General features: G+C 46.5%; 1 protein-coding gene across 1 annotated transcript in view; it reads left to right on the forward strand.

The window, feature by feature from the left end:
* LOC122945624 (cytoplasmic phosphatidylinositol transfer protein 1-like) overlaps positions 1-16314 on the forward strand; it is a 31120-nt gene extending 14806 nt beyond the window's left edge. Inside the window, exons 3-10 of the mRNA XM_044304738.1 lie at positions 3026-3174; positions 7671-7759; positions 8072-8079; positions 8265-8336; positions 8419-8514; positions 11310-11465; positions 12962-13025; positions 15244-16314. Coding sequence (XP_044160673.1) covers positions 3026-3174; positions 7671-7759; positions 8072-8079; positions 8265-8336; positions 8419-8514; positions 11310-11465; positions 12962-13025; positions 15244-15533 — 924 coding nt within the window. The 3' untranslated portion in view covers positions 15534-16314. The remainder of the gene's footprint in view (positions 1-3025; positions 3175-7670; positions 7760-8071; positions 8080-8264; positions 8337-8418; positions 8515-11309; positions 11466-12961; positions 13026-15243) is intronic.
* Positions 16315-16589: the final 275 nt, after the last annotated feature.

The raw sequence follows: 16589 nt of genomic DNA on the forward strand, positions 1-16589 counted from the left end.
GGTGTGAAAGAGCCCTTAGATAGGTTCAGCAGGCAGTATCGCAAGTAACAGGCTTATATGCTTTCTGTCAGCAGACGGTATCGCACATAATAGGCTTAGATACGTTCTCTCAGCAGATAGTATCACACATAACAGGCTTAGATACATTCAGCAGACAACATCACACATAACAGGCTTAGATACATTCTCAGCAGGTAGTATCACACACACAGCAGGCTTAGATACATTCAGCAGACAGCATCGCACTTAACAGGCTTTAGATACATTCAGCAGGCAGTATCACACAGCAGGCTCAGGCCTCATGCACACGACCGTTTTTGTGGTCCGCATCTGAGCCACATTTTTTGCGGCTCGGGTGCGGACCCATTCACTTCAATGGGGCTGCAAAAGATGCGGACAGCACTCCGTGAGCTGTCCGCATCCGTTGCTCCGTTCCGAGGCCCCGCAAAAAAATATAGCATGTCCTATTCTTGTCCGTTTTGCGGACTAGAATAGGCATGTCTATAATGAGCCGCCCGTTCCGCAAATTGCGGAAGGCACACGGACTGCTTCCATTTTTGGTGGAACGGAACGGTCGTGTGCATGAGGCCTTAGATACATTCAGCAGGCAGTATCACACACAGCAGGCTTAGATACATTCAGCAGGCAGTATCACACAGCAGGCTTAGATACACTTTGTACAGACTCTTTTCCACCCGTGTGAAGTCCGTGTTTTCTCCGCCTGCTCCGTTTGTCCAGTCGTCATCCGTTTTTCACGTCCATCAAAAACAAAACTATTTTGACTTCTTTTCACCATCTCCTAGCAACCATCCATGAAAAATGGACTACACGCGGAATCCGTGTGCATTGTGCAGCCCCGCGGAGGCCGGAAGGAGGGACTGCTGTAGATTCTTCAACCCCCGTTCTTTCTTTTTTCCGCCATCCTTCCATCACCGGATCCCGCCACACGTGTCATCGCATGTAGAGTTCGTCAGCAGCTGAGATAATAGCTTAGATACATTAGCTCAGAAACCGTATCCCACAAAATAGGCTTACCGTAGATACGATCTCTCAGCAAACAATATAGGACATAACATGCTTAGATACATTCAGCAGGCAGTATCGCACGTAACAGGCTTAGATACTTAGAGGTCACGATTCCCCCGAGGGAGGAGCGTCACACTGCAACCTTGTGACGATCTCTAGATAACACCTCCGTAATTATCTCACTTTTATTTCCGTCTTTTCATTGATCCTCGGAGGAATGAAGTGTGAGCAGCGTAGTTTTTCTAATAGTATTTGGTCCCGGAGCAGAAATGGCGGCACTTCAAGCTCCTGCTCTTGACCAAAGTCGTGACACTCCCCCTTTAAGGATCGTAGTCGCCAAAAAGTGAAACCCTGCACCTTTATAATAGATCTTCATTACAGCTTTTGCTTTTTTTTTACGCTTAGTTTTCAGTATGGTAAAGAAGATACCTTCCTGGAAACCATCAGCAAGCTGCTGCTGATGGATCGTCTTTGTATTTTAAGTGGAAATTCACTTTGGTGAACAGGCTGCAGCAAGAATACTTGACTTCACCAACCTCTGTATAATATACCGTACAGTAGTGCCAGCCTCCATCCACTCGATTTTACTCTCTGCGGTGTAGAAAGAAAAGTTTGCTGTCTGGAAACTGTCAGCAAGTTGCTGTTGATGAATCGTATTCATAGGCAAAATGCGTAACGATGAATCTGAAGCTGTTTCAAACAATCAAACTTAAGAAACCGCAACGTTTACTGTTTCAGTTCCATCACGGTGGACCCCGCCGCCAGCAGAGGAGGTTTATGGTGGTCTTGGGAGGGGGTAATGGGGGCTGTTTATGAGGCAATAACTCTGGTTTTATATTATAACATGGCCCTGGACACTGCGGGTTGCAGACTACTGTCTCCTATCATACCGCTCACACAATGCGTCATCAGAGCAGCGAACACAGGAAGGCGGTAACCTCTCAGGAAGTCTCCCCTCGAAGCAGGTCAAAGTGGCGCATCCTGTCGAGAACGTTCCGCTCGACGCCACAATGATGAGGAAGGCGTTGATATGGGAATGGCTGCCTGCAGGAGATTATAGCGCTGTTTATGGCAGCCTGTATTGTATCAAGGTGCTGCTGCTTAAAGGGGGTCGTCCAATCGAACCCTATCCTAAAGTAGTTCCTTGCTGGGACCCCCAGGGCTCATGAAAACTGTGGCGCATTGATTGGTGACCATGAAATACTTGGTCGTCCTGAGTCCTTCAGAGCGAGTAATACTCTTTTTTTAATGAACCCCCCCCCCCTCCCCCATGATCCTATGGTATGATCCTGCTGTGACAGATTACAGCACTGGAATGGTCCATTCTGGTGCAGCCGATGGGGGGTTTCTATAGATAATGTTAACTGCTTATCAGGCAATTCCATAAATGAAGTGGGGCTCCTTTAAGCAATTCCAGAAGACTTTTTAAGGCGCGGAGATGGATGAAGTGTAAGATAGATATCAGGAGGGCGTGCTGGGTGCAGAGATGGTGTTGCCATAGCAACAGGGGGTGACGGACGCTTTTTACGCTGTCACTACCGACACATCAGGCGCTAATTGTGTGAGCCGCGGTTAACGACAGAACCTGCTGCTGCCGTCCCTCGTTAGTGAGCTGGAAGGAGGGTCGTTAGCGCGGGGTGAGCGGGTCACTATTAACGCAGGCATGATGACATCATGGAATGACGTGGGCCTGGGGATCCTTAACCCCTTCTGGGGGGCTCCCAGCAAGGGTTAAATATTTTACTGTGAGGAAAGAACCGCCAAGTCTTCGGGGTTCGCTGCCGTCCTGGTAACTGAAGGGTGAATCAAATCCTTGCAGAATAACACATTAAGCATCCGGCCCCCGATTTATAAGACGTGAGGTCAGCACAACCACAGCGCTCCATGTAGTGGAGATGTGCGGGTGATTTACTAAGTGGCCCCATGATATGAGATAAAGAGATAGATAGATAATTAATAGATATATCTGAGATTTTAACCCTCTCTTTTCTGTTCACAGTACAGGATCGGGCAGCTGTACACCATCAGTAAGCACAGCCACCAGGAGAGTGACAGAGGCGAGGGCGTGGAGGTGATGGAGAACCGGGCACACCATGACCCTGCCTATGGTGATGGGCAGTACACGGAGAAGCGGGTGCACCTGTCCAGGTGAGGGGCCTCTGTCCTGCGGGTCGTTATCTCCTCGGTCATTGCTCTTGTTATGGAGCCTCGGCTGCCGCTGGTTGGTTTGCACTGAGGTCCAGACAGGAGGAGAAGTTAGCTACTTCCTGTCTCCTCAGTGCAGTCGCTGCCATACCTCCCAGCATTCTTAGTTTATCCTCCTGTTACCGATGAGGGTGGAAGACACGGGTGGTCAGACTCAGGTCTGAGAGCAGGAAGGGGCGGGGCTTCGAGGTGACAGAAACATCACCTCTATGACGGCTAATATGGCCGACAGGAAGTGGTTGTCAGGCAGCTGCTTCAGACGCTGGAGGATTAATATTTTGCAGGAGGGTGACTTTAAGGATTCATAAGCTGCTCTTGCATAAATAATTGTATCAGCTGTAGGAGGGGATGACAAGCCCTTTAAGTCTTCCAGACGCTTTAATGCCGTCAGGAGACGATGGTCTGTAATTATCTCACTGGCGACGGAAGAGATGTAATTAAAGCCATTACTCCGATGCTTCAGGCGAAGGGTCCTTGGCAGCCATTTTGTCCCAGCGAGGATCATTTATAGGTGGCAGCTGCAGCTGAAGGTTCCAGGAATCTTCCGGAGGGATCGGAAATGAGTTATCAAACCGCTTGACAGAAAAAAAATAGTCGTTGTTGCCCACGGCAACCAATCACAACACAGCTTTCATCTTTTAAGAGCACAATAAGAAATGAAAGCTGCGCTGTGATTGGTTGCTATGGGTAACAAGGACAGTTTTCCTCTCAAGCTGTTTGATAAATCTCCGCTATGGAAATGAGATGATTCACGGCAAGTGCAGGGCCCGGGGCCAATAACCGCGTTGTCAGGCGGATTAAGAATGCGCCAGTTATCAACCCCACAGGGGTGACGCTGTGATACTCTGTGCTGCTGTGGGCCTCCACCTGTCTCCATTGCACAGGTGCTGGCCTCTCCTCACTGACATCATCACCTGAGAGGTCACTACCCTCCACCAGAGCAATACTCCTGAAATACTCTGTGCCGCTGTGAGCTCCTGCTTCTTCTAATATCAGTCCTTCTCCAATCCTCCCACCAGGACGCTGCTCCTGCCTCATGCAGGTCTGCACGCTCCACTCCTTAAATACTGCTGTGCTGCTGTAAGCTCCAATTTCTTCTAACATCAGTCTATTCCACTTTTCACACCAGGACGCTGCTCCTGTCTCGTGCTGCTCTCTCCTCAATAACATGATCAATGGAGTCAGAGGGTCAAGCATTTCACTCCTGAAATACTCTGTGCTGCTGTGAGATCTTGTTCCTTTTAATATCAGTCTTTTTCTAGTCCTCCCACCAGGACGCTGCTCCTATTGTATGCATCATATCTCCTCCCTATCATCATCACATAAGTGGGCAGGTCGTCGCTTCCACCAGATTCCCCTCCTGAAATACTTTGTGCTGCTGTGAGAGACTATTCCTTCTAACAGGTGTCTTTTCTATTCTCCCCCTCCCATCATGACTCTGTACCCCTGGTCTCACACACTTTGTCCATGATCATCAGTGGAGTCACAGCCAGGTCACAGGGTCAGCACATCCCTGTCCTGAAATACTCTGTGCTGCTGTGAGAGCGTACTCCTTCTAACATCAGTCTCTTTTATTTTTCCCCTCATATAACTGCTCCCCAGTCTTTTGGAGTCATGTCCCTGGTCATCATTGGAGTCACAGCCAGGTCACGGGGTCAGCACACCCCTTTCCTGAAATACTCTGTCCTGCTGTGAGAACCTTTCTCTTCTAATATCAGTCTCTTTCATTCTCCACCTCACATACTGAGACTGCCCCCACCCCCGTTCTCACACAGCCCTGTCCATGATCATGCCAGGTCACTGGGTCACCAGCAAACCACTCTCCTGAAATACTCTGCGCTGCTGAGGAATCCTCTTTCTCATAGGAGTCCCTCTCCACCCTCACACCAGGACGCTGCCCGTGTCACATACAGCCCTGTCCTCACTAGCATCATCACATTAAATTCAAAGATTCTGATTTGTTGCTGAAATACTCTGTGCTGCAGTGATCATGCGCATCATCCCAGTGACGATGAGGCAGGATAACTCCTGAGCATCTTCTCTGTGGGTTGGCATTGTGCTGCCATCTTCTCCGAAGGCACTGGCAGAGGAGCGTCATGCAACAACACATCCATCAGTCCCAGCTGCTCTCAGCAGGGCGGGGGAGGGTGGCTCAGTACTTAAAGGAGCACTCCGGACACAAGTTATCCAGTGTATTGCTCCCTGGGGTGGAGCCTGACTCAGAGAGTCCTCAAATAACACAAAACACACTGTATCACTTTTTCCGGAGTGTCCCTTTAAGGGCTTTCCAATGTTATGTACATAAAACCGAATGACATTCTCCAGACCTCTACTTGCTTTCAGAGAATGGGAACATTACTGTTTACATCCAGAGGCTTAAAGGGGTATTCCTGTCTTATAAAACAATGGCATGTCGCTTTATGATGTCTGGGGCCCTCACCGATCCTGAAAAAGAAGGGGCCACAGCACTGATTGCATCCCCTACGCTGTTTTTTGTGCAGGATGCTGTTCTGTACCAGTGCTGTGTCCCTTTCATTCTCAGGATCTGTGGGGGCCCCAGAGGTCAGACGTCACTTTATAAGATAGAATATGGACCTAATACTTGTCACGGCTGGGGGTTTGTTACAGTAGACAATCCCCTGGCATCTAACTCCCTGTAACTATCACATCTGGCACCCAGCTTTCCCAGGCGCCTGCATGTGGCGTACGGCCAGTTAGAAGGACCTTCCTGATGGGTTCAGTACCTTGGACAGCGCCGCATCTGCGGGGACCTGGAGAAGTCCCCACTGTCAGTGCCTGCTATCACAGGGATGCCACTGCTGGGGGCCCAACCGCTGGGACCCCCACCGATCAGGGGGTCACAAGCCCCCAGTATGACTAAAGCGGTAGTGCGCATGTGAGCCCACCACACATCCTTGCCCCCCATGATCCCTACTTTATATCCCGTATATCCAGCCGCTCCCGCACTATTATAAGCTGACAATTTTAGGGTTAGTGGCTCTTTAAGGGACAGGCGGCGTTATACGCTGCCAAACTATACTGCAGCTTGCGTTGCCATAACAACGACACACGTTACGCAAGGGGTTAAACACGGTATGTCGCTGCCTCGTATATATATCTCTAACATATCAAGATATCCCCCCCCCTGTCACAAGGTGCTTGGCGCGGTTACGGAAAAGATTCACTCCTCCGGTGCCAAGCTGTGACCGAAATACGTAGCCCGAATGAGACAAAGGTGACCGCCAGATCCCTGGCCTGGCGCCAGGATTCCATGTGTGTATTTCTAACATGGGGGGTGATCTGCCATGACCGTCCCTTTTAATTTGCGTTTTTGAGTATAAAACGTCCGTTTTCTGACTATTTCAGAATTTTGATGGGGGACGTGGGGGCGTCGCCTGCGGTCTCTGTACTTTCTCAGTCCCCGCAGGACCGTACCAGTGATATCCAGGTAGAAGTATCACACACGGCGTACGCCTGGGGTCCGTCACTGGCAGGAGGTGAGGGGGGAGGGGAGCTGACAGCGTCGACGAGCTATTTATAGCATCCCCCATCTCTCGCGGATCCACAGCTTCTATTTATAGTAGCAGTAAGTGAGTCCCTGATGACAGGCGGCATCTTAATACCGACCCCCTCCTTCTGCCGCCTCATCCACAACCTTCCCCGGGGTCGGCTGCCATGTCACTGCTTCCTATAGATTTTCTATAGGGTGAGAATGGATGACGATCAGTTATCCGCCATTGACAGGGACCCGTGTGCGGGAGTTAATTGGGTTCCATGGGATCAATATATGGCGATAATGGAGGACACGCGGTACGTGCGCGACGTGTGCCCAGAGGGCTATGGGGATGAGGAAAGATGATGAAGGGGCTTGGGAAGATATCAAGAGAATGACCCCCCTGTCTGTGAGTTGTATCCAAGATGGCGGAGATACTGGATTATCAGACATTCTGGATTATATATAGTCATTTCTCTGAAAGGTGATGGAACCTTCTAGAACTGGGACGCCCTATAGGAGTCACACATGGGTCCTGGTACTTGAGGGGCCCAAAGGCTCCTCTGCCACGTAAGAAGTAATAGGCCCTGGAGCGTCGTATTTTTATGCTTCTGTGCCCCCTTTAAATGACCCTCATGGCCCACAAGAGGCGCCACTGAAGCCGGTAATTACACTGTACTAATTTACTACTTTACTTCCTGCCCTTCCAAATTCTTTCGGTTGCTCCTTAGCAACAGACTCCATGCTGCCAGCCTTCGCTGCTAAGGAGCACCAGACAGAAAGTGAGGGAACATAGCAACCAATCAGATTTTAGCTTTCATTCCTCAGAAGCCCTATGGCAAATGAAAGCAGCGAGCTGATTGGTTGCTATGGACGACCTGTACAAGTTTGGACCGGTTTGGTGTTAGCAGAGCCGGTAGTCACCCACGTTTTGTTCTTTTCGCAGCAAATTACCCAGCTGGGCACGAGCCGTGGTTCCCCGGATATTCTATGTGTGTGAAAAAGCCTGGAACTACTACCCCTACACGGTGACAGGTAACTCCAACTTTCCACTGCATCCCTGACCAATCAGAATCCAGCTTTCAGTTTGGAAAATAAAAAGTGCTTTCTGATCGGTTGCTATGGGCAACATGCTCGCTACTTGCCTTGTACTGTGCCAGTATTAGGGATTGGGCCAATGCCAAAGGTTGTTGCCTAGCAACCAAAAGGAGCACAAGCTCTTGAGCAGTTGCTATGGGTAACGTGTGTATCTGTGCACATTATATAATAAATTATAACATCCTAATAGATTTTTTTGTGTTTTTTTTTCTTTATTTCCGCGTTAACCCATGACCTCCCACCCAACAGAATATACGGTAAGCGCAATTCTCTATGATACGTTATTACCTCATCCAATCAGATTATTTAGCTGTCGTCTGAGCTCCCAGTATGCATTGCGCCCCAGTAACAGGAAACCAGCTGAACAGTGAACGCAGCTTTGGATGGGACTAGAGCATATGACACGGCCTCAGGGGGTAACGCTTCTCTCTCTTTCCTCCAGTGCTCCTTCCTTCCAAAATTCTCCATCCACATCGAGACCAGGTATTCCGATGACTGTGGCGATAACGACAGTGTAAGTGGCGTTCACGAACAGCAGCGCCAGCAGCGAGATGGTTCCAAGGACGCTGATCTGGAATGTTCTTTGTGTTTTTCAGATATTTAATGCAGACTTAGCGGACGAGGCCCACGAGGTGACCCACCTGGACATAGCGTACGATGAAATCCCGGAGCGCTATTTCAAGAGCTCGGAGGTGAGGGGGCTGCACAGCCGGGATCGTCACACAACAGTCAGTCCAGGGAGCGATAGAACGGGCGGCAATGGGGGCATGATGCGCCTAATTTACTTTCCCTTTAATTTAAAATGTAATTTATTTAGAATTGAGTGACTCCTGGTGGCCATCGGTGGTATTACAGAATTATAATATTTTTTTTGTTGGGTTGGGTCAGGCTGATATATACCCCCCGCTATATGACTACCCCTCCATATACCCCCCGCTATATGACTCCCATCCATCTGTACATACCCCATGCTATATAACTTACCCTATACATTTTCCCTGCTATATTACTTCCTTTCTTTATACCCCCTGCTATATAACTCCATTCCCTCTGTATATACCCCTGCTATATGACTCTCCATCTACATATCACCCACTAAATTTCCCCCCTATATATCCCCGCTATATCTCCCTCTCTATATGACTCCACCCTCTATATATCCCTGCTATATTTCCCCCTCTATATATCCTCGCTATATCTCCCCCTCTATATACACCCACTATATGACTCCACCCTCTATATGACTCCACCCTCTATATATCCCCGCTATATTTCCCCCTCTATATATCCTCGCTATATCTCCCCCTCTATATACCCCCCACTATATGACTCCACCCTCTATATATCCCCGCTATATCTCCCCCTCTATATGAATCCACCCTCTATATACCCCCACTATATGACTCCACCCTCTATATACCCCCACTATATGACTCCACCCTCTATATATCCCTGCTATATCTCTCCCTCTATATACCCCCACTATATGACTCCACCCTCTATATATACCCCCCACTATATGACTTCACCCTCTATATATCCCCGCTATATCTCCCCCTCTATATACCCCCACTATATGACTCCACCCTCTATATATCCCTGCTATATCTCCCCCTCTATATACCCCCACTATATGACTCCACCCTCTATATTTCCCCCTCTATATACCCCCACTATATGACTCCACCCTCTATATTTCCCCCTCTATATACCCCCACTATATGACTCCACCCTCTATATATCCCCGCTATATCTCCCCCTCTATATACCCCCACTATATGACTCCACCCTCTATATATCCCTGCTATATCTCTCCCTCTATATACCCCCACTATATGACTCCACCCTCTATATATACCCCCCACTATATGACTTCACCCTCTATATATCCCCGCTATATCTCCCCCTCTATATACCCCCACTATATGACTCCACCCTCTATATATCCCCGCTATATCTCCCCCTCTATATACCCCCACTATATGACTCCACCCTCTATATTTCCCCCTCTATATACCCCCACTATATGACTCCACCCTCTATATATCCCCGCTATATCTCCCCCTCTATATACCCCCACTATATGACTCCACCCTCTATATATCCCTGCTATATCTCTCCCTCTATATACCCCCACTATATGACTCCACCCTCTATATATACCCCCCACTATATGACTTCACCCTCTATATATCCCCGCTATATCTCCCCCTCTATATACCCCCACTATATGACTCCACCCTCTATATATCCCTGCTATATCTCCCCCTCTATATACCACCCACTATATGACTCCACCCTCTATATTTCCCCCTCTATATACCCCCACTATATGACTCCACCCTCTATATATCCCCGCTATATCTCCCCCTCTATATACCCCCACTATATGACTCCACCCTCTATATATCCCTGCTATATCTCTCCCTCTATATACCCCCACTATATGACTCCACCCTCTATATATACCCCCCACTATATGACTTCACCCTCTATATATCCCCGCTATATCTCCCCCTCTATATACCCCCACTATATGACTCCACCCTCTATATATCCCTGCTATATCTCCCCCTCTATATACCCCCACTATATGACTCCACCCTCTATATATACCACCCACTATATGACTCCACCCTCTATATATCCCCGCTATATCTCCCCCTCTATATACCCCCACTATATGACTCCACCCTCTATATATCCCTGCTATATCTCCCCCTCTATATACCCCCACTATATGACTCCACCCTCTATATATCCCCGCATTATCTCCCCCTCTATATGACTCCACCCTCTATATATACCCCCCACTATATCTCCCCCTCTATATACCCCCACTATATGACTCCACCCTCTATATATCCCCGCATTATCTCCCCCTCTATATGACTCCACCCTCTATATATACCCCCCACTATATCTCCCCCTCTATATACCACCCACTATATGACTCCACCCTTTATATATCACTGCTATATCTGCCTCTCTATATACCCCCCATTATATGACTCCACACTTCATATACCGGCTGCTAAATCACTCTCTATGTTCCCCTGCTATATGACCCCCTTCTATGACCCTCACCATATGACTCTCCTTCCATATACCTGCCCCTATATGACTTAACTCACCATATATCCCCTGTTATATGACTCCCCCTCTATATACCTCTGCTATATCACTCCCCCTCCATAAACCCCCCTATATATAATGCTATATAACTCTTCACTTTGTATAATCCCCTTTCTCAGAAGTTCCGCTACACCAGCACAAAATCGGTAAGAGGGTGCCCCCATGACACGTCAGTGATGGTGTCCTCTTACGGGGTCATTGGGCTATTTATGACGCCCCCTGTATACTACCCTCTGTATGACAGCACCTATCGACAGATCACCCTCCCTCCCAGTATAATACCACTGCCATATTACTCCCCTCTGTCTCCTCCAATGTAATGTCCGTACGGATGTCACCTCCTCTATTGTAGGATCTCAGGCATTTTATGTCCAGTAAGACGGGGCGTGGACCTCTGAAGGAGGGGTGGAGGAGCCACATGCAGCCCATCATGTGCTCCTACAAACTGGTGAACGTCAAGTTCGAGGTGTGGGGGCTCCAGACACGGGTCGAGCAGTTTGTTCACAAGGTGAGAGTGCGAAGAAAACAAAAACGAGGAGACAGAAGTGTGCACACGGGTGTATATACAACTGCAGACACATCCAGACTTATATCTATACATAAGAGCAGTATTATAGTAGTTATATTCTTGTATATAGGAGGCAGTATTATAGTAGTTATATTCTTGTACATAGGAGCAGTATTATAGTAGTTATATTCTTGTACATAGGAGCAGTATTATAGTAGTTATATTCTTGTATATAGGAGGCAGTATTATAGTAGTTATATTCTTGTATATAGGAGGCAGTATTATAGTAGTTATATTCTTGTACATAAGAGCAGTATTATAGTAGTTATATTCTTGTACATAGGAGCAGTATTATAGTAGTTATATTCTTGTACATAGGAGGCAGTATTATAGTAGTTATATTCCTGTACATAGGAGGCAGTATTATAGTAGTTATATTCTTGTACATAGGGAGCAGTATTATAGTAGTTATATTCTTGTACATCAGAGGCAGTATTATAGTATTTATATTCTTGTACATAGGAGGCAGTATTATAGTAGGTTATATTCTTGTACATAGGAGCAGTATTATAGTAGGTATATTCTTGTACATAGGAGGCAGTATTATAGTAGTTATATTCTTGTACATAGGAGCAGTATTATAGTAGTTATATTCTTGTACATAGGAGCAGTATTATAGTAGTTATATTCTTGTACATAGGAGGCAGTATTATAGTAGTTATATTCTTGTACATAGGAGGCAGTATTATAGTATTTATATTCTTGTACATAGGAGGCAGTATTATAGCAGTTATATTCTTGTACATAGGAGGCAGTATTATAGTAGTTATATTCTTGTACATAGGAGGCAGTATTATAGTAGTTATATTCCTGTACATAGGAGGCAGTATTATAGTAGTTATATTCTTGTACATAGGAGGCAGTATTATAGTAGTTATATTCTTGTACATAGGAGCAGTATTATAGTAGTTATATTCTTGTACATAGGAGGCAGTATTATAGTAGTTATATTCTTGTACATAGGAGGCAGTATTATAGTAGTTATATTCTTGTACGTAGGAGCAGTATTATAGTAGTTATATTCTTGTACGTAGGAGCAGTATTATAGTAGTTATATTCCTGTACATAGGAGGCAGTATTATAGTAGTTATATCCCTGTACATAGGAGCAGTATTATAGTAGTTATATTCTTGTACGTAGGAGCAGTATTATAGTAGTTATAGTCTTGTACATAGGAGCAGTATTATAGTAGTTATATTCCTGTACATAGGAGCAGTATTATAGTAGTTATAGTCTTGTACATAGGAGGCAGTATTATAGTAGTTATAGTCTTGTACATAGGAGCAGTATTATAGTAGTTATATTCTTGTACATAGGAGGCAGTATTATAGTAGTTATATTCTTGTATGTAGGAGCAGTATTATAGCAGTTATGTCAGCATTATTATGTGATCTTTTTCTTCCTGCTAATTGTGATCAGCTCTTCCCTCATGTCAGGTAATTCGGGATCTGCTGATTGTGGGGCATCGACAGGCCTTTGCATGGGTGGATGAGTGGTATGGTAAGTTATATTTCTAGTTTATCAGTAACTTCCATTGTTTTACGGTCTTTTGCTATTGAGTGCTCTCCAAAATGTCCTGCATTATAGAAGACAGCAGCAATTTTTGGGTGGACCATTGTTTCTGTACGGCTCCTGTTTATTCAGGGGGCGCTGTTACTTTGATGTTGTATATAGATTGAGGAGGACTTCGGTGCAGGGGAGTAGCAATGGCAGCCAATCAGAAGCTTACTTTCCTACACTTCTAGTGCAAGAAGGATTCTGATTGGTGCTTAGTCTCACTATTTTATATGTTCTGATTTTCGCACGTCCATATCTTATTGCCAGATCAGGTAATTAGGTAATTGTCACAGACACTGAGCTTGTGACCGACGGTGAAACCTTCAGCTCTGAGCTCATCCAGTTACTGATTTCCCGCGTTCCCTGAGAAATTCCTACTAAAATCTATACGAGAACGAGACGTCAGGAGCACGAAGGAAAAAAAAAAAAAAATCACATGTGCGCAATCATAAAAACACAATACAAGGCCAGATGAAACCCCGATGACTACACCAGACCCCAGAATGGACCGTACCCAGAATCCTCTGCGAAAGCAGAAATTGACGAATCTTGATACAGTTTTTTGATAAAAAAAAAATACATTTTCTCAAACCACAAAATTCACGACAAACTATTTTGTGGACAGAGAATTTCTAGATCTGTCTTGTAGATAGTACTGTCGGACCCATAGGGCTGAAGGTGGAGGAACTTACCCAGAATCCTATGCGATCATAGAGCGGACATAGCGGTCGTAGCGATCTACGCTCTACACATCTGGCACCAGCCGTTACAGGAATATTTTTTTGTTGTCTTTTAAGACCATTTTTGTGATCACAAAATCCAGTTTTGTAACTGTTAACGCATTTTGTCTATCGTAGTTCTCTTCCATGTCTACAAAATACCCTTTTGTGACAATATTCCTGTTTTCAAACCACAAAATAAGTTTTGTCCTAAGGGAGATCTATTTGTGAACTCAGCAGGCACTAAAATCATTCTGTGAGCACAAAATACCTTTCCCATCACCAAATTGTACTTTTATGCTTAAAAGGGTTTTTCAGGTCTTCTATATTGATGGCCTATCCTCAGGACAGGTCACCATATGGCCTCCTGCACACGAACGTCCGCAATGCACGAACACTTTCCGCGGGACAGTCATTCACTGTAATGGGTCCGCGATCTGACTGTTCCGCAAAAAGATAGGACATGTTCTATCTTTTTGCGTAACGGAAGTACGGGACGAAACCCTACGGCAGCACTTCGTAGCGCTTCCGTAGGGTACCATTCCGTGCTTCCGTTCCGCACCATTCCGCATCTCCGGATTTGTGGTACCATTGAAGAAGAATGGGTCCGCATTCGTGATGCGGAATGCACACGGAACGGTTCCCGTGTATTGCAGATCCACAATACAGCAACGGGAGACGTACAGTCGTGTGCAGGAGGCCTATATCTGATTGGTGGGGGTCTGCCGATCAGGTGTTTGAAGAGACCGCGGTGCTCTGGTGAGCTCTGCAGCCTTCTCGCAGCTCACCAACCATAGCGCCGAACATTGTATAGTGGCCGTGCTTGGTATTGCAGCTCAGCCCCATTCACTTGAATGGGACAAAAGGTCTAAAGTTGATTAAAAAAAGCGGACAATCTCAACCAAAACGAACATTCGTCAGGTTATCGTTTTAGAGAACTAATGACCATTGCTTAATAAGAAGTCAGGCGCTCACAGCAGCACCACGACCTCTTCAAACAGCTGATCAGTGGGGGTGCCGGGAGTCGGACCCCCACCGATCGGATATTGACGACCTGTCCTGAGGATAGGCCATCAGTACAGGCTCTTAATAATGATGACCCAATCTCAGGATAGTCTCTTCAGCTGTATGAAGAGAAGGCACACGCTGTCTCCCGTCTCTCTTCCTGCTCGCAGTGGTTATGTAGACATCGAGCAGGAAGACAGACATGAGACGGCACGCCTGCATAGCATGTCTCTTCATACAGCTGATGGTGGGGGTGCCGGGTGTTGGACCCCCGCCGATCGGATAATGATGACCTGAGGATAGGTCTTCAATATTAAAAGCCTGTAAAACTATCAATTACGAGAGCATTCACAGATGTATGAAATAACGTGGACTCTTGGGTTCTTCTTAATTTCTGATACCCTAAAAAACTTGTTTTTCTCCTCCCTTCCCAATAGGAATGACCATGGAAGAAGTACGGGAGTACGAGAAGGAGACGCAGGCGGCCACAAACAAGAAAATAGGCCCAGTCGCCCCAACCATTACCATCACGCCGGAGAGCCATTTCCCAGCCATCCGCAGCGCCCCCGCCACCCCCATCACTGGCGAACCTCCAGAGTTCCTCACCCTCCCCAAGGACAGACCACGCAAGACCTCAGCACCAGATACTCTCACCCTGCCAGAACTTAGAGAGCGAGCCAACGGCCCGTCCAACAGTCCCTTGTCCCCTACAAATACCGACAGCTGAAACCAATGCGCCATCCCCATTGCTGCTGCCCCATCATGAGGATCACCCGTTCCCTACATGTGGAAAAATCCAGAAGTGATAATCCCAGATACTTTGCCTGAAGAAGTAAACCCCGTAAGACAGAGAGGACTTCATCTTCGGTGACTTCTTCACCCTTCAGCGATGGGCGCTTTATAACAATATGAAGTATTTAGTCTGAAGACAGAGACTGACGAGCGCCATATTGCCTCTCCAGTCATTCCAAACTTGTACAGTTTATAAGACCGGACCAGAGCGCATGACGGCAGACTCCCCGCTCCTCGTAGGTCTCTCCTCGCTCTTTGGTGGGATTCTCGCTGGATTGGTGTGATTTCTATTTCTTCCTTATCATAGAATGTATTGGCCCCAGCGCAGAACCACCGTGTCAACGGTTCTACCCGTGGCTTTCATCGGCTCTGCCATAGATCACCTACTGACAATCACTCGTCGGCTTGTGGATTTCATTAGTCATTATTTCTGTGCTGTGGTAATAGAAGCTTTTTATGTTGACTTTTTTAATTTTGTGCCAGAAATTAGTCCGAAGAACGAGACTCATCAGTAACTAGCTGCTGTCATTCACTTTTAAACCATTGATTTTTTTATTTTTTGGGGGAATTAATTAAGTTGAATGACTCTATTTAATGACCCATAAAATGAGCTGTAGGCTGCGGCGCCCTCTGGTGACAGGTCGCAGCCGCTGCGCCTTCTTGAAATCTGTTTTCCAGTCTCTTGTAAATAAAGTTGAATTATTGTGTAATGAAAAGATGTATCACAATGGAATGTTGTGTTGTGTGTTTCGTTTCCTAACTGTAATCAAGATCTCTGCTTGGTGTCAGTGAAAGTGAACAACTTTACTTACATCCAGACCCTATCCAGACCTAACATGACAATCTTTTAGTAATTATCACCCCGGTGTCTGAGAATCAGATATCATCAGGGGGAAGACCGACCATTCAGTGAAATAGAGGTTGACAGCCAAACTGCATGATAAAGCTTTACAGAGGTCAGAGGTTTGTTTTTTAATTGCATGCAGCTCTG

This window comes from Bufo gargarizans, chromosome 8, assembly GCF_014858855.1.
Source record: "Bufo gargarizans isolate SCDJY-AF-19 chromosome 8, ASM1485885v1, whole genome shotgun sequence".
Classification (NCBI taxonomy): domain Eukaryota; kingdom Metazoa; phylum Chordata; class Amphibia; order Anura; family Bufonidae; genus Bufo; species Bufo gargarizans.